The 27,082-nt window shown below is 55.1% G+C and overlaps 1 protein-coding gene across 2 annotated transcripts in view; it reads left to right on the top strand.

Annotated features, from left to right (window-relative positions):
• SRGAP3 (SLIT-ROBO Rho GTPase activating protein 3) overlaps positions 1-25,951 on the top strand; it is a 76,050-nt gene extending 50,099 nt beyond the window's left edge. Inside the window, exons 7-22 of one of the 2 annotated variants that reach the window (XM_036390762.2) lie at positions 4,560-4,781; positions 5,220-5,321; positions 5,546-5,743; positions 7,011-7,095; positions 7,615-7,642; positions 10,773-10,803; positions 11,446-11,506; positions 11,859-11,936; positions 12,927-13,061; positions 14,373-14,478; positions 15,040-15,267; positions 16,237-16,316; positions 18,677-18,857; positions 19,416-19,565; positions 20,023-20,350; positions 21,476-25,951. In XM_036390762.2, the coding sequence (XP_036246655.1) occupies positions 4,560-4,781; positions 5,220-5,321; positions 5,546-5,743; positions 7,011-7,095; positions 7,615-7,642; positions 10,773-10,803; positions 11,446-11,506; positions 11,859-11,936; positions 12,927-13,061; positions 14,373-14,478; positions 15,040-15,267; positions 16,237-16,316; positions 18,677-18,857; positions 19,416-19,565; positions 20,023-20,350; positions 21,476-21,892 (2,430 nt within the window). In that variant the 3' untranslated portion in view covers positions 21,893-25,951. Of the gene's footprint in view, positions 1-4,559; positions 4,782-5,219; positions 5,322-5,545; positions 5,744-7,010; positions 7,096-7,614; positions 7,643-9,376; positions 9,480-10,772; positions 10,804-11,445; positions 11,507-11,858; positions 11,937-12,926; positions 13,062-14,372; positions 14,479-15,039; positions 15,268-16,236; positions 16,317-18,676; positions 18,858-19,415; positions 19,566-20,022; positions 20,351-21,475 lie in introns of both variants that reach the window. The other variant, XM_036390760.2, reaches the window with a different exon arrangement.
• The last annotated feature ends 1,131 nt before the right edge of the window (positions 25,952-27,082 follow it).

Genomic DNA, 27,082 nt, shown 5'->3' with positions numbered 1-27,082 from the left:
CTCTGAGCCTGGCTGGGCACACTCTGAGCCTGGCTGGGCACACTCTGAGCCCGGCTGGGCACACTCTGAGCCTGGCTGGGCACACTCTGAGCCTGGGCACACTCTGAGCCTGGGCACACTCTGAGCCTGGGCACACTCTGAGCCTGGGCACACTCTGAGCCTGGGCACACTCTGAGCCTGGGCACGCTCTGAGCCTGGGCACACTCTGAGCCTGGCTGGGCACACTCTGAGCCTGGCTGGGCACACTCTGAGCCTGGGCACACTCTGAGCCTGGGCACACTCTGAGCCTGGCTGGGCACACTCTGAGCCTGGGCACACTCTGAGCCTGGGCACGCTCTGAGCCTGGGCACACTCTGAGCCTGGGCACACTCTGAGCCTGGCTGGGCACACTCTGAGCCTGGCTGGGCACACTCTTAGCCTAGGGCAGCTCTGAGCCCGGCTGGGCACACTCTGAGCCTGGCTGGGCACACTCTGAGCCTGGCTGGGCACACTCTGAGCCTGGGCACACTCTGAGCCTGGGCACACTCTGAGCCTGGCTGGGCACACTCTGAGCCTGGGCACACTCTGAGCCCGGCTGGGCACACTCTGAGCCTGGCTGGGCACACTCTGAGCCTGGCTGGGCACACTCTGAGCCTGGCTGGGCACACTCTGAGCCTGGGCACACTCTGAGCCTGGCTGGGCACACTCTGAGCCTGGGCACACTCTGAGCCCGGCTGGGCACACTCTGAGCCTGGCTGGGCACACTCTGAGCCTGGCTGGGCACACTCTGAGCCTGGGCACACTCTGAGCCTGGCTGGGCACACTCTGAGCCTGGGCACACTCTGAGCCTGGGCACACTCTGAGCCCGGCTGGGCACACTCTGAGCCTGGGCACACTCTGAGCCCGGCTGGGCACACTCTGAGCCTGGGCACACTCTGAGCCCGGCTGGGCACACTCTGAGCCTGGCTGGGCACACTCTGAGCCCGGCTGGGCACACTCTGAGCCTGGGCACACTCTGAGCCTGGGCACACTCTGAGCCTGGCTGGGCTCACTCTGAGCCCGGCTGGGCACACTCTGAGCCCGGCTGGCCCCAGTCTGAGCCTGGGGCAGCTCTGAGCCCGGGATGCACCGTGCTGCCTCTCTGGGACACAGGAGAGGCGACAGGGCTCGCACACCCCTGCATCTCCGGTACAAATTGCCACGTGCAGCTGCTGGTTTCACACAGATCCGAACCGTCAGGACACTGCAGAGCCAATTTACCGGCGTTTCCCCCAAATCCCAGCTGCCTCAGTGTCATCTCTTGGGCACAGCCTTGCCATCACTTGCTCCCTGGGTGTCCCTGCAGAGCAGTGTCTGGTGACAAAGCCATGCTCCACTCTCCTGCTCTGGCGAGACAGAGGCCCCAGCTGCTCCGGGAGGGAGGGAGGGAGGGAGGGAGGGAAGGCTCGCAGGGCTGTGGCTTAATGAGAACTGTGAAGCCCATCAGAGGAGCCGTGAAGGGGCGCAGAGCCGTCTGCCCCTCTGCCTCCTGTGGCCTTGTTGTTTTGTCCTAGAAAGGAAGGGAGGAATATAGAGATAGATCAAATTAGCCTTGGACTGTCAGTGCACCACGGGGCCTCCTCCTCGGATGACAAATGTGCCTGTTTAAGTGCCTGGGCTTGTCTCATTACTGTCATTAACTGTGTGACCAAGTTAATCTTTTCAGCCACGTATGTGAAGAGGAGATAAAGCTCCTTATCCATCCCTCTGGAGTTCTCTGGGAAATGGCTGCAAGATAGTTTGAAGTGGTCACATGAAAGGTATCACTAGATTCAGCAGAGAAAATGGAACAGGCAGTTTGCATACAAACTGATCTGCCAAAACGTGTGCAGCCTCCTCTGAGTCCTTCTGGAGCAGTAGCCCACTTCCCTATGGATTAGTGATTGCTGTATCTGAGACAAGCCAGGAAAGGAGGGGAACTCTGAGGAAATTCAGCGTTACATGGAACTGTGGAATTGCTTGGTCCCTGGAAAAATTAGCTGAGTCAAGTTAGGGAACAGAAACAGCAGCTGAAATAGTTATGCCAAATATCCTCAGTTGGCTTTACTGGCCTGGTTGGAACAGGGCTTGGAGCAACCTGGGCTAGTGGAAGGTGTTGCTGTTCGTGGCAGGGTGGTTGAAATGGAATAATCTTTAAGGTCTCTCCCAACATAAACCATTCTAGGATTCTGTGATTTACTTGCCGCACAGTACAGCTCTGGATTTTGCAGCAATGTCAAGAGAGTAGAGGCTAGAAATTAAAATAAACATATAATTATTTTGTATTATGCATATAATTAAAAATAATGCAGAATATTTTTTAAAAGCAGATAAGGAAAAAAATGCAGAGAAGAGGGAACAGAGCAGAGCAAATGAGTTGGGCTCTTTGTTTGCAGGCAGGGTCCTGTGGAGGCAGGGGCGTTACTGCTCTGCTGGGATGTTAGGGCCTGGCTTGCAGGGCACACAGGTGCTACTCAGGTGTTACTCTGAGGTTCCACTTGCTCAGGTCCGAGGCCTGGGCCTGGCTGAGCTCTGTCATGTGCAGGCTCAGCCTCCCAGATGACAGAGGGACTCTCTTGCTGGAGCCACAGAGCACTGTGTGCATTTCCTTCTCCCGGAGCCCAGGAGTGCCCCCGTGCAGCTCTGGGTGGCCAGTGGGAGGCACACAGGTATTTGGCTGCTCCCATGGCGTTTTGGCCAAATGTGCCTGCTTGAGCTGCAGGAGCCGGTTTGTTTCTCAAGCTGAACACTGGGATATTTCCAGCCCTTGCAGGGTGTTACCAGCCGTGATGAATTAATGCTTGGGGAGCTCTGAGCTTGGCAGATGAAAGGCGCTGCGGAAGGGCCAGGATTATTATTTGTGGTTCTAATTTATTTGCCATCAAAGGGATGAGAGGGGTGAGAAAATGCCATTTGTTCTGGGGCTGGGAGCATTGGTTTGAAGTCTTTTTTTCTTCCTTTTTCTTCTCCCCTCCCCATTGTGTGTTCCTCTGGGAATGGCGTGGAAATCCCTGCTCCGTCTTTTCTTCTCTGGGCACCCGTGTGTGAAGCAGCCGTGCTGATCACCAGGGGCTTCAAGGGCTGCAGTGTGTGCCGGAGGTGCTGCCCTGCTTTTCAGGAGCAGCTGATTTCTGGGCACTGCAAATCACCGCCGGCTTCAGGGCGAGCCCAGCAGCAAAAAAGGGGAAACATTTCACGTGGAATTTTGTCCTAAAAGCAGCTGGCAATGCCCTGAGCCCCTCTGCTCGGGCTGTGTGCCGTTCCGTGCTTTGCCTTGTAGTACCTCTTGGTTTTGTGTGCTTTGGGAATTCCCACCCATGTTTCCTCCTGGGACTGTTTTTGTAGCAAAGTAGCTGTGATTTCAGGGGGTGGGAGGTGCTGAGCAGCGCACAGTCCGTTCCCAGGGCACAGGGCTGTGGTCAGCTGCTCAGGGCAGCAGTGCTGGTCCTCCCCCAGTGCTGGCACAGGGGTCCTGGCCCTGGTCCCTGCCCTGTCTGTGTGCAGCCCCTTGGCTGCATTGTTCCAGCTCTGGGCTTTCTGTACAACCTGCAATGGTCATAAAGGTGTTCATGCTGAAACTGTCTCACAGGAAAGACTTGCAGCACAGAATGAGGATTTGCCCCAAGCAGCAAATGAAAATCCACCCCTTATCTTTTTTGTGTTGCTTGTTGATTTTTTTAAGGCAGGTCTGTGCCAGTCCATAGCTGCCCATACTCTCAATTAATGTAATTAGAGGCTAAACAGAAGCAGGATAAATGGAGAGCTGTGACAATTTGATAGTTTTTACAAAACTGCTCATTATTGCACATGGGTTTTCACAGGTTTTAAAGACTAGGAGGGACAGTGGGGTTGGGAACTGATGCAGTGTAACTTTGCTGCTGCTGGTTTGAGCAGAGGCTGAAGCCAGCACAGCCCTGCCATGATGTGATCTGAGCTGAGTGGTGTCACCTCACATTGGCACCAAGCATGAGATGGCTTCTTGGGTCAGAGCTGCTTGTGGCACCAGCTAAGTTTTTGGGTTTCACTCTGAGTTTATCAATATGAATTTCAGGAAGTATTTCTTCTCAGAAAGGGTTGTCAGACACTGGAATGGGCTGCCCAGGGAAGTGGTGGAATTTCCATCCCTGGAGGTGTTCAAGGAATAGCTGGACACAGCATTCAGTGCTCGGGGCTGGGTGACATGGTGGGGATTGGTCACAGGTTGGACTGGCTCAGCTCTGATGGACCTTTCAGGGCAGCAAATCCCTGTTCTGGTATGACACTTGACATGCCAAATTCAGTTATAGTGGGAACAATGTTTAAAACCAGTTTTTTGTCTAAAGTACAGTATTTTGGCAGCAGTTAACTCAAGTTTTATCATTTTCCCTAAGACAGACATGAGAGTGATGAGGAGCTGCTCCATGGTGGGAGGCAGGCAGCTGCCCAGGGACAGAGCAGGATGTGCCCACACCACAGGGCCTGGTGTCCGCTGCCACGCCTTGCTTCAACTTCCATCTGTGTTTGAGAACCTTGCAAAATGCTTTGGGAGTTTGTGTGACCCGACCCTCCTTTGTGTTTCCCAGTGCTGCGATCTGGGGTTCCACGCCAGCCTCGCTCGCACCTTCAGGACGTACCTGTCTGCAGAGTACAACCTGGAGACGTCGCGGCACGAGGGCCTGGACGTCATCGAGAACGCCGTGGACAACCTGGACGCGCGGAGCGACAAGCACACCGTCATGGACATGTGCAACCAGGTCTTCTGCCCGCCGCTCAAGTTCGAGTTCCAGCCCCACATGGGGGATGAGGTAACGTGCTCACCTGTGGGGCTGCGCAGGGGCCTGGCCCTCTCTAAACCATCACTGTGGAATTGTTCCAGATCCTCACCCCTCTCTGCTGCCTTCACACACTGCTGTTCACGTGTCCTTTCCTCATGAGACTCTGGGCTCGTTAGGGCTCCTCCTTTCAGGCCACCTTTTGCTCCATGTCTGTCCCAATTAGGGAGCCCATGGTTTGGCTCTCTCTGCCCCACAGATCTGCACAGGGGAGCTGTGATTAACCTGCTGTAATTGGGAGATGGCAGAAACACTCGGTGCTGGCCTGGGTCCAGGGCACTGCTCATGGGACACATGGCAACACAACCTCTCTGGAGGCTGCCAGGAGCTTGTGGGGGCTGGAGGGAATGGTGTGGGTATGGAAATGTGTGTCTGGTCCGTGCATGACCCGTGGAATGTCTCCTGTCTCAGGTGTGCCAGGTGAGCGCCCAGCAGCCTGTGCAGACCGAGCTGCTGATGCGGTACCACCAGCTGCAGTCTCGGCTGGCCACCCTCAAGATAGAGAATGAAGAGGTAAGAGGTGGGCTCTGTGGGCAGCACTGCTGAGCCTTTCTTCCACTGGAGCTCTCCTGGTGTGCTCAGGTGTGGAGCCCCTCCTATGGCAGAGCTGGAAGTGCCCACAGACTGCAGCCAGTGCTAGCCCAGGGCTCAGCAGCTGCCTGTTGAGGGGTTGTTTTGGCTCAAGATGCGTCCTTTTCCCAGTCTGCCTCAAACCCACGCTGTCCTGTTTCCAATAGGTACGGAAAACGCTGGATGCCACGATGCAGACCTTGCAGGACATGCTGACAGTGGAAGATTTCGATGTTTCAGATGCCTTCCAGCACAGCCGCTCCACTGAGTCGGTCAAATCAGCTGCTTCAGAGACCTACATGAGCAAAATCAACATTGCCAAGAGGAGAGCCAACCAGCAGGAGACTGAAATGTTCTATTTCACTGTGAGTCTCAGCTCAGGCATACAGGACACGAAGCATTAATTGCCAGGGCTGAGGCCCAGTTAAGTGCTCATTAGTGAAGAGCAAGAACCAATTCAGTCTCTTTAAGTACTTGTCTTCTGTCAGATTTGGGTCTGGAATGCATTTCAGTGGCAGGGCACTACACAGGGACTGACAATCCAGTGCCTGCCTTGTTTTGCTCTTTGAAGGAACAACTGGAGCAGCCAGATGAGATTCAAAACTTACTGAGTGGAGTAGGAGAGGCTCAGAGCAGGGTGCAGACTCTAGATGGCCTCACCATGGGCCACCATCCAGGGTCCCTTCAGGAATGCCTTCAGGACTGTGAACTATGAGCCAAGTCTTCCTCTCTAGCCTTTACAGCCTAAATTTGCCCTTGGCCCAGGGATGAGCTGAAGCTGCTGACATGCCAAGGAAGGCACAAAAGCAGGGCTGTGGTGTGTGTGCCTGCCCTGCAGCTCTCATGCTGCACTCCCAGGCAGGGCTCAGGTCTCTGTTCTGGTACCTGAAATACAGGCAGCAGCCATGAGTTCACCAGAATTCTCCCTCATTTCAGTGTGGGTCATAGCCTATGGTTAACAGCATCTTGTGGTATATTACATATGCATAGAAGAGCTTCTGCTTTCTCTTAGTAATATTAATGTAAATTGGGGGGAAATTGCAATTTTCATTTGGAATTGTGCTTGGGATTACTTTAATGGTTTTTGCAGAGATTTGCTCTTTCCCATTCTCCATCTTCCATTTTCTATCTCTTGTCTCCCTCTGTGCTCTTACCTGTGTAGTGCCTTGCTCTGGAGTGTTCTGGGTGTCTGACAGCCTCGCTGGGGGATGGCAGTTGTTGTGCACAGTGTCCCCAGCTGCATGGGGCACCTGGCAGTCCCTGCCTGTGAGGGCTCAGCACTGGGAGTTCTTGCTTGCCTTTGTTGGTTTGCACAGAGGCGAAGCCTTGGCAGTGCAGGGAAAGCTGCTTTGATTTCCTAGGCTGTTCCCAGAGGCCTGACAAAAGAAAGCCAGCTTTGAACTCTTTGTCCCTCCCTGCGTTCCCAGGCAGGAGGGGCAGCTCCAAGGAGACCAGGCTCATAAGACCATCAGGGCAGGGGCTGGAGCAGGGAGAAGTGATCAGACCCTGCTGAGCCCTGCAGCACAGCTGGTGCATCCTGCAGCCTCCTGAGCCCCCCGGCTGCCCCCAGGCAGCAGTGAGCATCCATTAGGGGCTGTGTGCTTAACTCACCCCTTTGTTCTTTAATTCCAGAAATTTAAGGAGTATCTGAATGGCAGTAACCTCATCACGAAGCTCCAGGCTAAACACGACCTGCTGAAGCAAACTCTGGGAGAAGGTGAGTTGGGGTCAGGTCCAGGGAGGATCCTCCCATCACCTCAGAGGGTTTAAAGCAAGTGTCATCTGCCAGCCTCCCCTGTGGGTGTTCTCCTGAGTGATTGAGGGTTCTGTGCCTGCCTGCTGCTGCTCAGCCTAACCAGTGACACACAAAACCATGATTTCCTTGGACTTCTCCTCCCAATTCTCTTTGGGAGTGCACATGGGGAAATCTCTTTGAATCTGAAATTGTATGCTGAAGTGCTGGCTTACTTCTCCAGCAGCAGAGATTGCCTCTCACTCCCACCTCTGCCTCTTTCCTTCCTCTCCCTCATCTCCCTCCAGATTTCTAATCTGTCTTTTAATGGTGGGGGCACCAGGTGGGCATCTCTCCTCCCCAGATGCAGCTTCTCTCTGCTGGAAGCCATTCCTTGGGGGGTAGGAGCCAGCAGAGAGGGTGTGAGCTCCTGTGCAGCTGTGCTCTGCAGTCCTTTGCTGGTGGCTGATGTGGAGGGATGATGGGAACTTGTGTTTCTTACAGGTGAAAGAGCTGAGTGTGGAACAACCAGGTGAGCGCTTTCTTCCCCTTACTTGCTCCTGGGGAGGGCTGGCACTGGCAGGAGGGGGCTGTGGGAAGGGGGGTTTGCTTTGCTGCTGGTGCAGCTTGGTGGGGCTCAGCCCCTGTGCTGGCAGTCCCTGTGCCCACATCCTGCTTCCCAGCTGCATGGCCTGGAGTGCTGGGCGCAGGGGGATGGCAAGCAGCCCTTGGTTCTGCTGCAGTGTGGTTTCTGGCTGGCTGGCTCTGATGTGCCTGGATGTGCTTTGTCAGCACAGTGCAATGCCCTGGAGCGTAGCTGAGGTGGGCTTGTGTTCAGACAGGGTGACACCAAGGTGTCCACTCACTCCCTGCCATCCCTCTTCCTTTGAGGACTTCAATACCTCCCTGAAATCCTCTCCCAGCTCTGGCTGCTTTACCTATGAGTGCAGAGCATGCCTGTATCACAGACTTCATCCCTCTACTGCAGAAGATAGGGCTGGGGCAGATGTGACAGAGAGGAGGCTTTGATCCGTGTCCAGTCCATGGAGCATCTCCCCCGAGCTCCAGTGGCTTGCTAGGAGTGTGCTGGTGTTTTGACAGTGAGACACAGGCCAGCAAAGCCTCCAAACAGCTCCCTAGAAGATGCTCTCTATGTGTCAGCTCGTTCCAACCTTGTTTGTGTTTGATAGAATTTATAATAGTAGCCCCAAAAGCTGCGTTCCCTGTTGGAAGTGGAGAAGCAGATGGTGCAGCCTGGGCTGCCTTGCCAGGCAGGAAGGAGGCTCCTTGTGCTGCCAGCACCAGGGCTGGGCACCAGCGGGGCACCGAGGTGCTGTCAGGACAGAGAGCCACCTTCAGAGAGCAGGGCTGTGCAGTGTGGCACTCCGAGGAGCTGAAGTGGCCCTGCTCCCATGTGTGCACTGTGGGCCCCGGGGCTGTGTGCAGGGCCCTGCCTGGGGCTGCAGGCACAGTCCCTGCAGTGTGTGGGGCAGGGCTGCTCCAACAGGCAGCATCACCTCTGCTCCTCAGTTACCCCTCAAAGGAGTGCCTGGAACCTCTAGGAGTGTACAGTCACGTTGCTTAGTTAGAGGCATCTGATTAAGGAACCAGCAGACCCCTGCTGTCCCCTTTGCATCGAGCTCTGTGTAGTGTCCATGTCTGTTCCATGAGATGTCCTGCATGAAGGCTCCCAGCACCCAGTTTTGTGTGTGTCTGCAGTCGTGTTCTCTCCCCTGCAGACATCAGTACAGCCTGGGCCAGAGGGCAGGGCAGAAATCTGTTTGGGATTTCGTGGTGTTTTTTCATCCCCATCCCTGGGATTCCAAACAAAAGTTAGATACAGCACTGTGGGGCTGTTCCCACTGTCCTCATTCTGGCCTCTTTCTGTGAGCAGAGTGCAATCTGTTTAGGAACAGGAATACCCCAGCGTTCTCTGGGATAGCTGTGGATATATTCTTTATTTTGGATGTATCTCCTCAGCTGCTCTTGGTGCCTGTTCAGGCTGAGGGAGTGCTGAGCTGGCGGTGGTGGGAGGCAGGTGTTAAATCCAGCTGGCCACCAGTGCTGCTGGTTTCCTGCTGCAGTGGTGTCCATGTGGGTCACACCAGTGTCAGGGGCTGCAGGGTGTGTGGAGCTACACATCAAATCCTCGCAGAGGGACTCTTCTGTTTGATTTCTTATTCTCAGTTATAACCTGTGAGATCTCGCCCTGTCTTTGCATTTATGTTGGTGTTTTGTTGATTTATTTTGTTCCATTTTCTCCCAGGCCCCCCTGTCTTCCCCCTAAGCCACAGAAAATGAGGAGACCTAGGCCTCTCTCAGTGTATAATCATAAACTCTTTAACGGCAATATGGAAACATTCATTAAGGTACTTGCTGGCTTGCAGTAGGAGTGTCTGTGAACGCTGGGAATGGAATGGTGGCTTTCCTGTCCTGGCTGCTTGCCATCCTCAGGGGTCCCTCTGGCCCATCTGCACCCAGCTGGCGTGGCCAGCACGGCTTTGCCTTGGTGATGATTTCTCTCCATAGTTCCCCTGGTGCATTCCTGGTGTTCTGTTCCATCATGGGTGTGCTCCAGACCCCACCCATGGCTGCTGGCCATGTGCACTATGAGGCAGTGCTGACTGAGTGTCCTCCTTGTCCTGCTGCTTCTACCCATCCTGGGAAGAAAGATTGCACAAGCTCAGCCCAGCCCTCAAAGGAGCAGCAGACACACCCCCTTCCTCTTTTTGGTGCTCATCCATCCTTGTGGCTGAGAAGGAAGATAAAATGACCCCAGAAGTGTTTCCCCCTTTCAAGGACTGTCAGCCTGGGGTAGAAGTCCTGTTGTAGGGGTGTCCATGTTGGAGGGCAGACAGGTGACCCTCAGCCTTACACACAAAGACAGCAGCAGCAGCCAGCCCAGCTGCTCATCCCCTGCCAGCTGCTGACAGTGGTGTCCTGTAATCCTGCTCTGGAGAAAGCTTCAGGGAAAACACTTTGAGAAGCTGTAAAGACAAACTGTTGGATTAGGTGACTAATAGGCATCATCTGGCTGGGGTTTATTGCCTCAAGCTCAGCCCTAAGCCCGAGGGCAGTGTCTGTACACAGCACCAGCACGGGGAGTACTGACCTCACTGGCAAAGCCTGTAATCCCGTTAGGATTTGTGATTACTCCTGACTTAAACTGGTTTTTAAAAAAGTAATGCTCATTAAATCCCAGCCTGTTCAGCACTGAGAAGGAGGAATTACCTGCTCTAGAGATCCATCTGAGCAGGACTGTCCCGTGCTAGCAGAGACCCTTTGGGGGATGGCTGCCTGCCCTTGGGCTGTACAGCCTCACAGGCAGCTGGGTCATGGGCAGCTGCCCAGATGTCCCCTGGTCACCAGTGCCCCCATGGCTGCCCAGTGCCCCAGGCAAGGGCTGTCCCTGTCCTCAGGCTCCTGGGAAGGCCACAGGTTCAGGCAGGGAGGAAATCCCTGCAGGTCATCGAGGCTGGGGTGCAGCGTGCCAAAGGGGTTTGGGAGGGAGGGTGGACATCCCAAAGGCCTGTGTTGGCCCTTGCTAAGCTGCCATTGCATTTGAGCATTCACGGCCTCCGAAGGAGATGCTTACCTCTAACTGAACTTATCCCTGCTTAATCTGTTCTCTTTTTCCACTCTGCTGCTTTTTTTGTGCTCAGAGGAAGGAGGAATGCACGAACGAGGAATCAGGTACTTACTGGAGACCCCAGATTCCCATCTGTGAGACAGAGGGAATTGCCCAGAGATGCCACTGTGCTCTGCTGGAAAAACCCAAAGAGGAATGTGTCCCCTTGGCTGTCAGACCTGGCCCACGGTCCCCTTCAGCTTCTGCCACAAGGGGCCTGGGGAGAAGCCAGAACTCACCACTGGTTCAGACTCAGGCACTTGGTTCTGTACCCAGTGGTGTTTGTTAGGCTTTTTAGCACCTGCTGACAATGGCTCTTTCCTTTGATGGAAATATTGTTGTAAGCTGTGTTATGGGAAGCTTATTCCATCAGCCAGGTATAGCACAAGTTTTATTTCAGCCCAGCATTCCACCTTTGGGGTGGAATAGCTGTGATCCCTCGTGGCAGTCTCCTGTCTGAGCCAGACAGGGAGCAGCAATGTTTCACACACCTGAGTGACAGCTTTCCTGGGCATTTTTGGCTGTACACGGTATCCTCAGCGCTCTTTGATGGCTCCATGTTTGTAACACCTCCTTTCCTGCCTGTCCTCTTACTAAACTCCACAGCATTAATTTTCAAATCTCTGGTCTTGCAATCTTTAATGCATTTCCCATGCTTTGTTAGCAACAAACCAGTCATTTTTCTCTTTTCCTTTCCTTTCCTGAAGGATTCAGGACAGGCCATTCCACTTGTTGTAGAAAGCTGCATCCGCTACATCAATCTGTATGGTAAGTTGGCTCAGCACAGCCCCAGCAGCCTGCCAAGGAGAAAGTACCTGAGTGAGCAGTGAGAGCCAGCAGGGACTCCCAGGGCTGCCTGCACTCCGTTCTCCATGGCTCAGTTTAGAATTCCACTGGCATTGGCTGACTGGCCACCAGTGAGGTTTTATTAGCCCTCACCCTTTCAGCACCTTGATCTGGGGGCTGTGGTTGGAGAATACGAGCAGAAGTGGGGTGCAGCAGGCTGTCCCTGCTTGGTCCAAGCCTGTCTGGTGCATCACCTCCTGGGTTCTGCTGGTTTGACCTGCAGGTATTGCCCAGCAGTTCCAGAAATCTCTCCTAAAGCATTGTTCTCTTCCAGGCCTCCAGCAACAGGGCATCTTCAGAGTCCCTGGCTCCCAGGTGGAAGTCAACGACATCAAGAACTCGTTTGAGAGAGGTGTGTAGCTGGGGTGTGCAGGTACAGCAGGATGTCCTGCCTGAGCAGGATCCTTATGGGAGGTGGTGGGTGCATTAGCCAGGCTGTAAAGCCTGTGTTAAAGCCCTTTGTGCAATGAGACATGAGCAGGTTTTATCCCTTCTGAGTTTCCCGGTGTTGTGTCTCTGGCAGTAGTGAAGAGTTACCCAGGGAAGGAGTATGAGAGGTAGGGGTACGTGCAGAGGTCTTTTCCACAGTCATTAAAAACACAAGAGCCATAAGAGTGTTTGCTGGGGACCCATGTTCATCCTTCCTGCAGCAATTTGCCAAGGGAGGCACAGCATTCCCTGTGCCTGGTGCCAGGGAGTCTGCTGAGAAAATCACACTCAGGATGCCAGGCCAGTGAGAAAGGGAAAGCAGTCCTGCTGTCCTGAGTGGAGGGGAGCTGTGGCAGGGACAGTCCTGCTGGGAATAGTGACCCTTAATCCTTGAGCAGCATTGGAAGGATCAGGATGAAGGTGGATGGGCCAATGGATAAGGCAGTGTTAGGATTGTCAAAGGCTGGAGGATTTGCACATCCAATTTAAGATGAATTAGTATCCGAATCTCAGGGGCACTGAAAGCCTTTCACAGATTTAAGTCAGTACAAAGCTATCCAGGGCTGTTGGTTCCATTCCAGAGGTGTAATTGTATCCTCCAGCCAAGCCTGTCCTCTCAGCCTCTCACTCTGTGTCGTTCAGACCTCCTCAGCTTTCTGGGCTGGTGCTGTAAATGGAAGGAATGCACTGAGCTGGAAACAGTGAAGGAGAAACAACCAATATCATCCTTGTCCTCAGGAAAGGTTTGAAATCCCCCAGTAAAACTGGTTTTCAGGAAAAATCAGCATTGCCATTGCAGATGAGGAGGGTTTCTGAACCCTGGGAAATTTGGGTGTTCCACTAAATGAGGAAAACCACTTGTGCTAGTCCAGCTTGATGGGGATGCGGGATATAAAACCTTTTCTGTGGGCAGGCGAAGACCCCCTCGCTGATGACCAGAACGAACGAGACATTAACTCAGTGGCTGGAGTCTTGAAGCTGTATTTCCGAGGACTGGAAAACCCCCTCTTTCCTAAGGAAAGGTTTCAAGATTTGATATCTACTATAAGTAAGTACATGTGACAGCTCTTTGTGGAGAGCTGGGTGGGACAAGAGAAGCACTAAATGAGTGTCCCAGCCTAAGCAGGGTGAAGAACTTCTCCTTTTGCTCTTGCAGGGCTGGGGGTTTATGTGGAAGCTCCTCAAAGGCACAAGGACAATAGACAGGTCAAAAGGCACTTTCCAGAGTCCACATGGGGCTGTCCTTGTGTGTGCAGTGGTGGTTGGTACCCTGTTAATTCCATATGCCCAGTTGAAACATTTTGCTCTGGGAGAAGGGCAAGTGTTTTGAGAGTTTGTTTCTCTGGGTGTCAGAACAGATATCTATTGGCATAGGGTTTTATCCAGTTTGTATTTAGTTGGGGTTTTTTTTAGGAAATACTCTCTTTTGTAAAACCAAACTGAAGAAGTAGAGAACCCAGCAGGCAATAATGGGATAAATCAAATGGGAAAATTCCCTGCGTGAAATACTACAAAACTTTCCATCTTGGTATTGAGGCCAGATTTTGCTCAGAATTTTGATTAAATGGCAGCCTAGCTACATGTTGTCAGTGAACTTTATTGTGATTAGCAAATGGCATAGTTTGAGCCAGAAGAACAAGCACTTCTGTGTGATCTGCCTGCTCCAGAAAGCTCTGGTGCTTGTCCTCTGCTTCCTGTGGAGCAGCAGCCACAGGATTAACTCTCTACAGAGCACAGGGTAGCCTAGGGCAGGACAGCCCTGAGTCACCCCCTTCCCTTGGGAGGGAGCAGGTGTCTGATGGCAGCTCTGGGCTCTGCAGCCCTGAGGAGTGGAGAGCAGTGAGTCTGACAGCACTGACTCAGCACTGGTTCAGCTAACCTGTTTCCTGGGAGTTCCTAATTCCTATTCGGAGCAGCAGCAGACGGAGCAGAAGGGCTCAGAAGGATCCAATGCATAACCCAGAAGGGTAACCTGAATAAAAACCTCATTTAAAAATCTGCCCTAGAAAAGCAAGCAGTGCTCTGTTTTCAGTGTCACATTGACTCAGGCTTTTGAGGAACAGAGGAGTTGTTGAGGAATGAAATGAATAATGCATAAACATTTATTTTAAATCAAACCCACGGAAATGTCTTTATTTGCTGTTCGTACTGCATCTGAACATAGGAATTCCCTGCTGGAGGAGCAGTGTCCCCCATTCTCTGCCTGCACCTTAGTACCAGACTGACAGATGACCTCTGGAGACAGGCTTTTGTTTTCCTCACTTACTGGGCCACTAGATCTGGAACAAGTCCCTGTGGTGCTGAGCTGTCTGGTCCTGAAAAGGTTTTTAAGGATGTGCTTTCTATCCATGTGTTCCAGAAATTGAGAACCCTGCAGAGAGAGTGCACCAGATCCAGCAGATCATTGTCACTCTGCCTCGGGCTGTCATCGTGGTCATGAGATACCTCTTTGCTTTCCTTAACCAGTGAGTCTGTTTTCTTGCTTCACCAGGTTCCTCCTTGCTGTCCCCTTTGCCAGGCCTTCCCTGTCTTTGGTGCACGAGTCCCTTCTGGTGTTGCCATGGGGAGTTGTGATTGGGTTCTTCCCGGCCCTGCTGGCCGTGGCTGTGTGCCCGGGGAGGGGACAGCTCGGTGCCAGGGTGGAGGGGTCAGCTTGGTGCTGGTGTGTGCCCGGGGAGGGGATAGCTCAGTGCCAGGGCATTGGGGACAGCTCAGTGCCAGGGCATTGGGGACAGCTCGGTGCCGGTGCATGCCCAGGGAGGGGACAGCTCGGTGCCAGGGCAGTGGGGACAGCTCGGTGCCAGGGCAGTGGGGACAGCTCGGTGCCGGTGCATGCCCGGGGAGGGGACAGCTCAGTGCCAGGCAGTGGGACAGCTCAGTGCCAGGGCACTGGGGACAGCTCGGTGCCGGTGCATGCCCAGGGAGGGGACAGCTCAGTGCTGGTACGTGCCAGGGCAGGGGCTCTGCTGGGAGGTGTCCCAGCAAGCAGGACCATGGCACGGCAGCTCCTCACCGTGTGCTTGCAGCTTGTCCCAGTACAGCGATGAGAACATGATGGATCCCTACAACCTGGCCATCTGCTTCGGGCCCACGCTGATGCACATTCCTGACGGGCAGGATCCGGTGTCCTGCCAGGCCCATGTCAATGAGGTCATCAAAACCATCATCATTCACCACGAGGGCATCTTCCCCAGCCACCGGGAGCTGGAGGGGCCTGTCTACGAGAAGTGCATGACTGGAGGGGAGGAGTACTGGTGAGCTCTCTGCAGGGTTCCTGGGTACAAACACCTTCATCAGGCCAAGAGGCTCTTGCACACTGAACCATTTGATTTAGTCCTACTAGTAAAAACAGGCAGTTTCACCAGGTATTTCATTTTCTTGTGCTGACTCAGTATTTTAAATCTCAGTAAAAAACATCAGAAGAAACATTTTCCAGGGCAAATACTAATACTGATGAAGATTAGTTTTGTAGACCCACAGAAGCATGTTGAGCAAAACAGAATATTGAGTAAATTCTGTCCAAATTCCTCCTAGGCTGGAAATTTTGAGTAAAGACCCCATAGTTCCATCAGAATTTGCTGGTTGGATGAAATGCCTTGGCTGAGGTTAACCCAAACCTTCCAGTTCCCTTTGTTGCTGGAATTCTAACCCAGCATTCAGGTCTGGATTTAGCAAGCCAGGATCAGTAATATACTTGAACTGATTTTCTACAAGTTTCGTACATTTCTGAGACCTCACCATGTCTTTTACTAGTCACCTGCCACCATCCTTCCTGATGCAGCAGAGGACCTAAAGCTGAAGCTCACTGTGATTTAGGGAATGGGGCATTTAACTTGGTGTCACTTCATGTTAGTTTTGCCAAACTCTGCTAAAGACACAAGAGCCAGCAGAACGTGACGTTCTGGGCCTGGCAATTGTGGTGCGAGTGTCTGCTGTTCTCAGCAAGTTCAGGGATCTGCTGTGGTTTGAAATCAGAGAATCACAAATCACAGAATTAGTTAGGTCAGCAAAGACCTCCAACACTGAGTCCAACCTTTGACCAAACACCACCTTGTTGCCCAGACACATCCAGTTGTTTCTTGTACACCTCCAGAGAGGTGTACTCCACCACCTCGCTGGGCAGCATGAGGGGTGCTGAGTGCGTTGGGAGCAGTGTCACTTGCTGTGTGACAGCCTGCTGTGTGACAGCCTGCTGTGTGACAGCCTGCTGTGTTCCTCTGCAGTGACAGCCCGCACAGCGAGCCGGGCACCATCGATGAAGTGGACCACGACAACGGGACAGAGCCGCACACCAGTGACGATGGTGAGCAGGGCTGAGCAGGGGCTGGGTGCGTGCCAGCAGAGCTGTGCATGCAGCAGAGCAGCAGGCACTGCACGGGCTGAGGCTGGCTGCTGGCAGGGCTGGGCTGCAGCAGGAGGCAGCGCTGTGCTCCCTGCGTGCCAGCAGCACCAGCCGCGAGCGGGCGGCTGGGGGAACGCCGCTGGCACTGCCCTGGGTGGGGAGCCATGGCAGGGCTTGCTGTGCTGGAAGGGCCCTGGGGAGCTGAGCACCTTCTGCTTCGACAGCTGCTGCCACCCTGGCTGTGTCCTGCCTCGGCAGAGCACACCTGCCCTGCGAGGCTCTGGGGAGGAGGGAGGGCTCACCTGGCAAGTGGGGCCACGGGAGCAGGATGGCACAGGGAATGGCACGCGAGGCCAGGCAGCTCTGGGCACAGGGAAGGGCTCAGGGAAGGGCACAGGGAAGGGCTCAGGGAAGGGCATGGTGGGCCAGGCAGCTCGGGGCACAGGGAAGGGCACAGGGAAGGGCACAGGGAAGGGCATGATGGGCCAGGTGGCTCCGGGCACAAGGAAGGGCACAGGGAAGGGCATGGTGGGCCAGGTGGCTCCGGGCACAGGGAAGGGCACAGGGAAGGGCACAGGGAAGGGCATGGTGGGCAAGGTGGCTCTGGGCACAGGGAAGGGCACAGGGAAGGGCACAGGGAAGGGCATGGTGGGCAAGGTGGCTCTGGGCACAGGGAAGGGCACAGGGAACAGCACACGAGGCCAGGCAGCTCTGGGCACAGGGAAGGGCACAGGGAAGGGCACAGGGAAGGGCACAGGGAAGGGCACAGGGAAGGGCTGGGCGGCTCCAGGCCTGCTCTCAGCTCCAGGCAGGAGCCGACAGGCCTGGCAAAGGGAGGCAAGGGAGCTGCTGTGCAGCCAATTTCACACTTGGGTGACCACGTTAATGGCTCCGATTGAGGTTCCCAAGTGATTAACTGTGGTGCCAAGTGTGGAGCAGATGAGCAGCTGTATTCTGTGGATTTACATATTCCCTCTCCCCCTGCCCTGCATACACTCCCTGCTGGTAGCCCAGCTTTGTGTCAGGGCTGTGGGAGCTCTCCTGGCTCCGTCTCCTCCAGAAATCTCTATTGATCCTCCTGTGGTGCTCCCAGACACTGCCCTCGTGTGGAGGTTGCTTAAGGTGGGGAAGATGAATCTGCTGAAGTGGCCTGGCCTGTCCCAGGTGGGGCTGGAATGGGGCAAGGGTCCGATGCAGCATCCTTTGTCCTCCTTTGGTGTCCCCTCCTCTACATGGGTTTGGTTCCTGAGCAGTGTCGGGTCACACACTGATGGCTGCTGAGCCCACAGTCAGTAATGGGGCACAGCAAGTTTCCATGTTTAATGAAAATGAGGCAGATCTGGAGGAACTGGGGGGGCTTGCCCTGTTTTGCTGTCATTTTCTGTCTGCCAGTCTCCAGGTGGGGATTGAAATGATCCACTGTCTCAGGTAATCAAGGCATGCTAATGCTCCAGCAGTGGCAGGGGTGGCTGGGGAGTGGCAGCAGTTCTGCCACCCAAGCAAGGCACAGTGTGGGTCACTCTGGTTAATGAGGAGGGAGACACTCTTGCTGCTTTGCAGCTGTTGCAATGGTTTCTTTAGGATTCCCCAGCTGGAAACGGATCTGCATGGGAGCCAGGCTCTTTCACAGGCTCCTCAGTGCCGTTGGGTGACACCCTTGCCCAGAGGCGTAGAGGACCCTGGTGTGCTCGTGACCTTCCAAAGTGAAGTTCTGCCTCAGCCCTCCTGTATTTCAGGCCCTGAGCTCTCAGTTTGAGTCACGGGTGTTTGGTAGAGCTCGCATTAGGAAAAGCGGGGAAACAGTGAGGCGGAGTGCTGCAGATGGTGGGGTGCAGCGCAGCTGCCTGGCTGGAGCTGGTATCATTGTTTCCATGGGGATCCCCAAAGGGGCATTAGTTGCTCATCAATAATTCAGGCCAAACTGTCTCTAGGATAAGGAAGGGAGGAGAAGGTAAGTGGGGTTTGGTCACAGCATCTGACATGGCTTGACAAAATCTCAGGCTTGAGGATAATGGGTTTCTGTAACCAATGTGAGTGAGGGTGCCATATGCACAGAGGGAGATTCCTGCTGCTCCCCATCTGCTTTGTAGCTATTTGTAATTGCCAGTAGTTTGTGAGTCTGAGAGAGGTCCCAGAGAGCCTGGAACAACAATAAGAATTGATCAGTCTGAAAACAAGAAGGCTTGTGCTCAGTGTGAGCTGCTCTGGGGGCGCTGGGCGGCAGCAGCACTGCTCTGCTGTTCTGGGGAGGGGCTCTCAGGGCTTCAGTCTCTCTTTAGGGCTGAGCTGAGCTGCTCTTGCTGTGCCTCTCTCCTGTGCAGAGGTGGAGCAGATTGAAGCCATAGCCAAGTTTGACTACATTGGGCGATCTCCACGGGAGCTCTCCTTCAAGAAAGGGGCCTCACTCCTGCTGTACCACCGGGCGTCGGAAGACTGGTGGGAAGGGAGACACAACGGGGTGGACGGGCTCATTCCCCACCAGTACATCGTGGTGCAAGACATGTGAGTAAAGTGAGGGTTGTTAAAATCGTGTGCTTGCACAAGGTCCACTTCAGTCACCTAAAATAATCAGTCAGTTTTGTATTTTGTTTAGTGACTTGGGTGAGAAATCTGCTCCTGTTCACTTCTCCCTCTCTGTGTATTGTTTGGCTCCATTTGTTTCTCATTTGGGCTGATAAAGACCAGCACTAAACATTGTACCTCAGTGTACCTGGGCCCCATCTCTCATTGACTCCCCAACGTGGTGTGACCCAGACTTACCCCTGGCCTTGTCCCTGTGAGCATTGGCCTGGGTTGTTCAGTGCTCACCTGGCCTGTGGGCAGATCCCAGGGCCCTTTGCAAGTGCTGTATCTGGAGCCATCACAGTGGCAGCCACATCACAGGGGATGGGAAGGCAGATGTGCACTGTTTCCAAGTTCCCAGTGAGGTGGTGGCCCTGGTGCAGCCCCTTGTTAACAACGTGTGGAGCTGCTGCCGTGGTGATGTTCAGCTTGGCGTGGCATCCGGGCCCTGGCTCGCCCGGGGCACAGCCCTGTCACTGCTGTGGTGTCCTTTCCCAGGGATGATGCCTTCTCTGACAGCCTGAGCCAGAAGGCAGACAGCGAGGCGAGCAGCGGGCCGCTGCTGGACGATAAAGCCTCCTCCAAGAACGACATCCAGTCACCCACAGATCACATCTTGGACTATGGCTTTGGGGGAGTGATGGGCAGGTAACTCACATTCTTCCTGACCATGGGGGTGGTGGCTGTCACAGGTGTGAGCAGTCAGTGTGTGGGGCAGGGCAGGATGGGAGGGAATGCTCTAGAAAGCACTGCAGGGTAATAGGGGCTTGGAGGGGATTTTATGTGCACTGCTAACGGGGTTTTAACATCTACAGAGGGTACAGGGGCCCTGAGCAACCTGGGATACTGGAAGGTGTCCCTGCCCATGGCAGGGGATCAAAACAAGATGACCTCTGAGGTCCCTTCCAACCCAAACTACCCCTATGATTTGATGCTGTCCCTTTCTTGGTACTGGCTAAAATATTTGTTTTCCTTCTTGCCTGAGTCTTCTGAGGCTGGAAGGCTCTAATTTGGTGTGAGCTGAGCTCAGGGTGAGGGGTTGCCTTGCAGCATGCAGCAGTGGGGCTGACAGTCGCTGACCTGTGCTGTGCCGGGCTCTTTGCAGGGTGAGATTGAGGTCTGATGGTGCAGCCATCCCCCGGCGCCGCAGCGGAGGAGACACCCACAGCCCGCCCCGAGGGATGGGGCCTGGCATTGACACCCCTCCCCGAGCAGCAGCCTGCCCCAGCAGCCCCCACAAGATCCCCCTCAACAGGGGCAGGATCGAGAGCCCTGAGAAGCGCAGGATGGCCACGTTCGGCAGCGCGGGCAGCATCAACTTCCCAGACAGGAAGGCCCTGGCTGACAGCCACCCTCTGAGATCCACCTGTGGGTCCACCCGGCACAGCAGCCTTGGAGATCAGAAATCCCTGGAAGCAGAAGCTCTTGCTGAGGTGAGAGGGCCGGGAGGGCACCAAGAGGCTGCAGGAGCTCACTGGGGAGTGCCTGGAGCCCCTTCACCTCAGACACGGTTACAGAGCTGCTGTCACACCCAGCTCTCTTGGGTTGTTCTTGGAAAAGATGCTCACCCAGATGATGTTAATTTTCACCTTGAATCTTGTGGGGTTGCTGGGCTTGGGAGTTCTGAGACTTCTCTGGAAGAGTATTTTGACTCATCATCTTAGGAGCTTAATAGAATGAATTGGAGCTAACTTGATAGTTATTTCCCTTCAGCTGATCCTTTGAATGTTACCTGAGGGTCACTGAGCATTTTGTAGGTGTTATAAAATTAAGGACTTGTCTACACCAGGACAACATTAACTAGAGTGACTTTTCAAACAATTGACTCTGGTGCCTTAAATTGCTTCTCCAATGGTCTTGCTGAGTGGCCTTAATTAAGTTAAGGTGGATTTAAGCAAAGGCAAACTAGGGCCTCTCCATTTGTACAGGAGGCCCCAGCACTGTAGCCGTAGGCAGTAGCTAGTTCCCACAGCTAGTTCCCTGTGCATGGGCACTTCTGGTTGAACTGGGTTCACCTTCTGGGGGATCTCCATGGACAGACTGTGGAGCCTGGAGGTGGGTGGGCACTGAGGGGCTGGAGCCAATGTCTCCTTGGCTGCCTCAGGCCTTGTTGCTGCCTCTCGTACATTCATGGCGAGCTGCTGTTGTGCCATTCACTCCATAAACATCCCGGTGTCTGTCCCTGCCATATGTCCTGTGGGCATGGGGCAGCAGAGGCCCCCTACATCAGTGGAGGCTGCAGGGCCTCTCTTGTGAGGAAAAGCCAGCCTCAGTGCTGTGGGGGAGCTGTGTGGGCAGGCTGCTGTTCACCCATCACTCCTGGTGCTCAGGATTCATGCCCTTTGCAGCTGGTGACCAAGCTCCTGCGGACCTGGGGAGCCCAGGGCACCTTAGTGCGGCCAGTTTGGGCTGCACACCTTGTCCCAAAGCTGCCGTTTTCCCTGGGAGCTCTCAGATCAGAGACCCCCCCTGCAGGCAGGCACGCCAGGATGGTGGGGTGGAGTGCAGGGGAGCAGGTGGTGCCGTGGCACAGCGCTGACGTGGCTTTGGCATTGCAGGACATCGAGAAGACCATGAGCACGGCGCTGAACGAGCTGCGGGAGCTGGAGAGGCAGAACACGGCCAAGCAGGCACCCGACGTGGTGCTGGACACGCTGGAGCCCATGAAGAACCCTCCGATGGGCGCCACCAACTCGGAGCCGGCCAGCCCGCTGCACACCATCCTGATCCGGGACCCCGAGGCGGCCATGCGGCGCAGCAGCAGCTCCACCTCCGAGATGATGACCACCTTCAAGCCGGCGCTGTCGGCCCGGCTGGCCGGGGCGCAGCTGCGGCCGCCGCCCATGCGGCCGGTGCGGCCCGTGGTGCAGCACCGCTCCAGCAGCAGCAGCAGCTCGGGCGTGGGCAGCCCCGCCGTCACCCCCACCGAGAAGCTCTTCCCCAGCAGCTCGGCAGATAAATCGGGCACCATGTAGGCCGGGGCGCGGGGACTGCGGCGCCCGGACGCTGGGAGCGGGGCGAGCGGAGCCGCGCCGGGTGGGCAGGGGTCAGAGCCCTGCTGGGAAGCCTCTGTGGAAGGAAACACGCGTGGGGCCTGGGCCTGGTGCTGTACATACGTGTGTGTGTATGTACATAGGTGTGCACACACCCCATCCATGCAGAAACACTTCCCGAGCTTGCAGTCCTACGGCAGGAGGAGACGGCAGGTCTGAGTGTTGGCACTGGAGAACACATTCAGTGTAGAAGTATATATTAAAAACAAAGTGTACAGAATTCAGTGACTTTTTAAAACAGTAGATTTACCTCAGAAACTGGCTCTGAAATGTCCTCTCTTGAGACAGTGGGTTGGTCTGGGTTTCCAAGGCTGTCTGTGTGCACCTGGAAGCCCACGCTGCAGCAGCTGTGCGTCAAGCAATACAAGGCCATCCTGGAATTTATTTTCTGTACCTCTTGGCATTGAAAAAAAAAAAAAAAAAGGATGGGAATGCAGTGGGGTCTGTTCACTGCTGGGCTGTGGAGAAGAGCTGGAAATCCATACATGACCATGTGTGACCGGCCAGCTGGAGTCTTTCCAGTCCTGAATCCTGAGATGTCTTCATGTGCCCGTGATTCCCTGGCAGCAGGGACAAGCAGGGTGTGTGCCATGGATGGGAATGGAGTGAAGTGAGTGTCATGAGTGGGACAGAGTGAGGTGTGTGCCATCACCCTCGTGCAGGAGGACGCTGCGCTGCACTGGGACTGTGGAATGCTGCTTCTCTGCAAGTTCTCAGAGTGAGCAAGGACTAGTGACCAAACCTGTGGTAAAGCATGGAGTAACTTACAGAGTTTGGAGATTCTTCATCTCCCTTTCCCCACGTGCTTTTTCTTTTTTTTTTTTTTTTTTAATCAAAACCCAACCCAGTGGTCTCTTGAGAGTCAGGCCTGAGCAGCGAGGAGGGGTCTCAGGTCAGAGTGGTTGTCCCGCATGAGAAGCATGAGCCGTGTTTGACCACATCAGATGCAAAGCTGATCTGATGGGTGATACTTTGCACTTTCTGTACTGTACCATATAATACAACAGTTTGAGTTTATGCAAAAGAATCTACATTTTGTTTTACCCAGAGGAAAAATATGCAGAAGGCTGCGGATTGCATGGTCCTGTGTGATAATCCAGACTCCTCTGTAAGCACTGAATCCGAGATGCTCTGTGCTTCTCCTGCAGCTTTTCCTTGTACAGATTTCCATGCAATGCCCCACGGTTTGATTTGGCACTTCCCCATGGTCACATGCTCATGTCTCCTAACATTCATCCTTCCTCCCTGCTATCTCTGATCCTGCTGCTCTGTGCCTGGGCAAAGAGCCTGCCAGCCCTCCTGACTCACCCAGCAGCCACTTACCCTCCCTGGGGCTTTGCTTTGTCTCCCTCATCTCTCCAGCACTGCTGTGGACCCCAGCTCTGCAGGAGAAGCGGCCTGACTTCCAGAAGGCAGTGGAGGCACTGACCAGGGTGGCAGAACCCGTCAGTCCTGCCGTGGCTCGTGTCTCCTCGGCTGGGGAGCTTCCACGTGTGCAAGACTGCCTGTACATCCACACCTGTACCTCTGTACCTGTCACAGCTGCACCCCATCTCTGCCCCTCCACAGCTGCACCCCTGTGCACTGGGCACAGGCTGTGGGACTGGCTGGTGCCTGTCCCCTGCCCCTCGCACGTGTCCCCTCACGCCCCGCTCTGCCAGCCCTGTAAATATTGCTGTACTTGCTTAACTGCTCGAAGGTAACTGTTAACCTGTAAACTGTACAAAAATAGGCTAAAGTTAGATAAAGCCGATGCCACTCAACAAATCTTTGCACTTAGTAGGTAGCTCAATGTACAAATAAACCCAGTAATAATACTAGTAATCCCGAAGGGAAGCGAAGCCGCCGGCACCCCTGGCAGAGCCCGTGGGGAGCAGCTCTGCCCATGTCCCTCCCTGTCACGCTGGCAGGGCAGACGGTGTGTGTGCGTGTCTGTGAACGTCCTTGGCGTTTGGTTCACGTTGGTGTTTATTTCTCCATCATGCCCCTTTCCTGGCACAGCCCCTGGCCGCTGCCCAGCCTGGTGCAGCAGCTGCAGATGTTCAGCCAGGCTGGGCTGGTCAGGGACCTGTGCTGGGGAGGGAAGGACCCATTTGGCACGAGTGCTGTGTATCCATTGCCAGTAATTATTACTTTTGTTTCCATTTAGTTCCTGGAGAACATTCACTTTGCCAGTTTTCTGTTTTTTGTATGCTTTCTGAGATGACTTGAGAGCAAGCCCATCTTCATTAGGGGTTTTATTTCCTCCCTTACTTTTGACCATACGGTACAAATTCCAGTGTCTTTCTATTAAATTATTGCCTTTCATTTTCCTTTGTTTTGTTTTGTTGTGGGTTTTAATACAATTGCTTTCTTATCTTTAAGTGCCTTTTTGAGCACCAAAACAAACGGTTGGAGTTCAGGCCTGGGGGCTGTGCACACATGGGTTCGTCTGGGCAGTTGTGTTGTGCTGGGGGTGATTGCTTTTAAAGTCCTTCCATTTTTCTGTTTGATGAAAAGGGAACCAAGACTTTTTGTTGGAGAATAAACTCCCCCTTTGTAATATGGTATTCCAAGTGTAGTTTTAACTACTGTAAATTTAAGGGAAGAAATGTATTTTTCTGTAAGCGAACTTGGCACAAAATTGAACCACATACGTTGTAGGAGCATCGTAACTGGAACTCACTCATGGTTTGTGAGTGACTGACTCCGATCCTCGGTACCTCCCTGAGGGCACAGACTGTGTGTGGGCTTCAGAGTTCACAGAGCTTCACTGTGACAGCCCACGGCCGAGCTGCCGCCAGAGCCAGGGCGGGTGAGCTGAGTGAGGGCGGCTGCTCGGGGCAGCTGTGTCTGCTGTGCAGAGCGAGCTCTGGGCCAGCTCCTGCGGCCCTGCCCCGTCCAGCCCAGCCATGGCCATGGCCCTCACATGAGGCTGAGGGGAGCACGGTGTCACCGCGGCCCTGCCATCCATCCTGGCCATGAGGGGAGCATGGTGCACCATGGCCCTGCCCCATCCATCCTGGCCATGGCCATGGCCCTCACATGAGGCTGAGGGGAGCATGGTGTCACCGCGGCCCTGCCATCCATCCTGGCCATGAGGGGAGCATGGTGCACCATGGCCCTGCCCCATCCATCCTGGCCATGGCCATGGCCCTCACATGAGGCTGAGGGGAGCACGGTGTCACCGCGGCCCTGCCATCCATCCTGGCCATGGCCATGGCTATGCCATGAGGGGAGCATGGTGAACCATGGCCCTGCCCCATCCATCCTGGCCATGGCCATGGCTATGCCGTGAGGGGAGCATGGTGCACCATGGCCCTGCCCCATCCATCCTGGCCATGGCCATGGCTATGCCATGAGGGGAGCATGGTGTCACCGCGGCCCTGCCATCCATCCTGGCCATGGCCATGCCATGAGGGGAGCATGGTGCACCATGGCCCTGCCCCATCCATCCTGGCCATGGCCATGGCCCTGCTGTGGGGCTGAGGGGAGCACGGTGGCACTGTGGCCCTGCCATCCATCCCAGCCATGGCCCGGCCATGAGGTGAGCGCAGCGGCACCCACCCTGCCCTGGACAGACCCTCACGCCTGAGCGCGGGCCCGGGGCGGCCATGACTGCACTTTGTTCCTTAGGCTGAAGTCCCTGGTAGGTGGTTTTTGTGTCCCAGGTGTGTTATTTAACTAGCAGTGTTGTGGTTCTTGCGGGGCGGCAGTAGATGTCCCGAGTCTGATTTGCTTTGCGTGGCTGGGCTGCGAGGTCTGTGGGGACGGGGCTGGTTGTGCCGGGAGGCCGTGGGAAACGCTGGCTGCTGCCTGCTGTACCGGCCATCCTCCTCCTCCCCTTCCTCCTCTGGTGTTGTCTCTGTAACGTATGGTGAGATGCCGTCAGCTAGAGTGTCTGAGTGGGTCCTCGTGTGTGCTGGTGATGCCATGTAGATGAAGCCACTGGTTGGGTGTGGACTCATCCTGTTGAATAAACTGCTTAACTTTTCTCAAAAACGTTGTCTGTGATTTCAGAAGATTTGCTGCCTCTTGCCTGTGCCTCCTCCCCACACCCTCCTGCCCTGGGCAGTACAGACAGTCTCCTGCCCCTGTAGCCAGGCTCTGGGTGCTGTTTATGGGTGCTGAGGAGATAAAAAGCTCACATTCTAAACAAACAGCCCCAGAGCCCTTCGCACTCAGGCTGTGAGGAACTGCGCTGGACTCTTCTGGCTGGGTTATGTCTCTTCCCAGTTGTTTTCTTTTTTTTTTTTTTTGCTGCTGGGTCGTGGCTTCACTTCCCACCCATCTTGGTGGCATGGAGAGACAGAGACCTCCCCGATTCCGTCCATCATCCATCCCCGAGGTGGGGCAGCTGCAGACACAGCTGGTGATGCTCGAGCCGGGGTCTGCGTGGGCCACGGGCAGGGGGAGGGCTGGGCAAGCTGGAGGTGGGGCTCGACCTGCACCACCCCGTCCTTAATTACCCCTCCTTAAATACGGTTAATGGGCTCAGCCTCAGGGGAGGTGAGTGCAGGGTGGATTCTGGGCTGTCATGCCCGTCCTGGTCACCACGCTCTCCTCAGCACCGGGAGCAGCTGGCAGCGGTTCTGACACAGCCCGGTACCCACCGCATCCTGGCACCGCCCGGGGGAGAGCCCGGGGGTGGCTCCGGCAGGTCCCTGGGCAGCGGGTGCGTGTGGAGGAGCGGGGTTTGGCCAGGCCCTGGAGGGTGCCAGCTGTGCGCGACACTTGTGAGGCCTCTGCGGGGTGTGTGCCGGTGTGCCAGGTGCGTGCCAGGTGTGTGCCAGGTGCCCGCCAGGTGCGTGCCAGGTGCGTGCCAGGTGTGTGCCAGGTGCGTGCCAGGTGCCCGCCAGGTGCGTGCCAGGTGCGTGCCAGGTGCCCGCCAGGTGTGTGCCAGGTGTGTGCCAGGTGTGTGCCAGGTGCCCGCCAGGTGTGTGCCAGGTGTGTGCCAGGTGTGTGCCAGGTGCCCGCCAGGTGTGTGTGCCAGGTGTGTGCCAGGTGCCCGCCAGGTGCGTGCCAGGTGCGTGCCAGGTGTGTGCCAGGTGCGTGCCAGGTGCGTGCCAGGTGCGTGCCAGGTGTGTGCCAGGTGTGTGCCAGGTGTGTGCCAGGTGCCCGCCAGGTGCGTGC

This window comes from Molothrus ater, chromosome 11 (genome assembly GCF_012460135.2).
Source record: "Molothrus ater isolate BHLD 08-10-18 breed brown headed cowbird chromosome 11, BPBGC_Mater_1.1, whole genome shotgun sequence".
Lineage (NCBI taxonomy): Eukaryota > Metazoa > Chordata > Aves > Passeriformes > Icteridae > Molothrus > Molothrus ater.
This window is presented reverse-complemented; position numbering and strand designations above follow the sequence as displayed.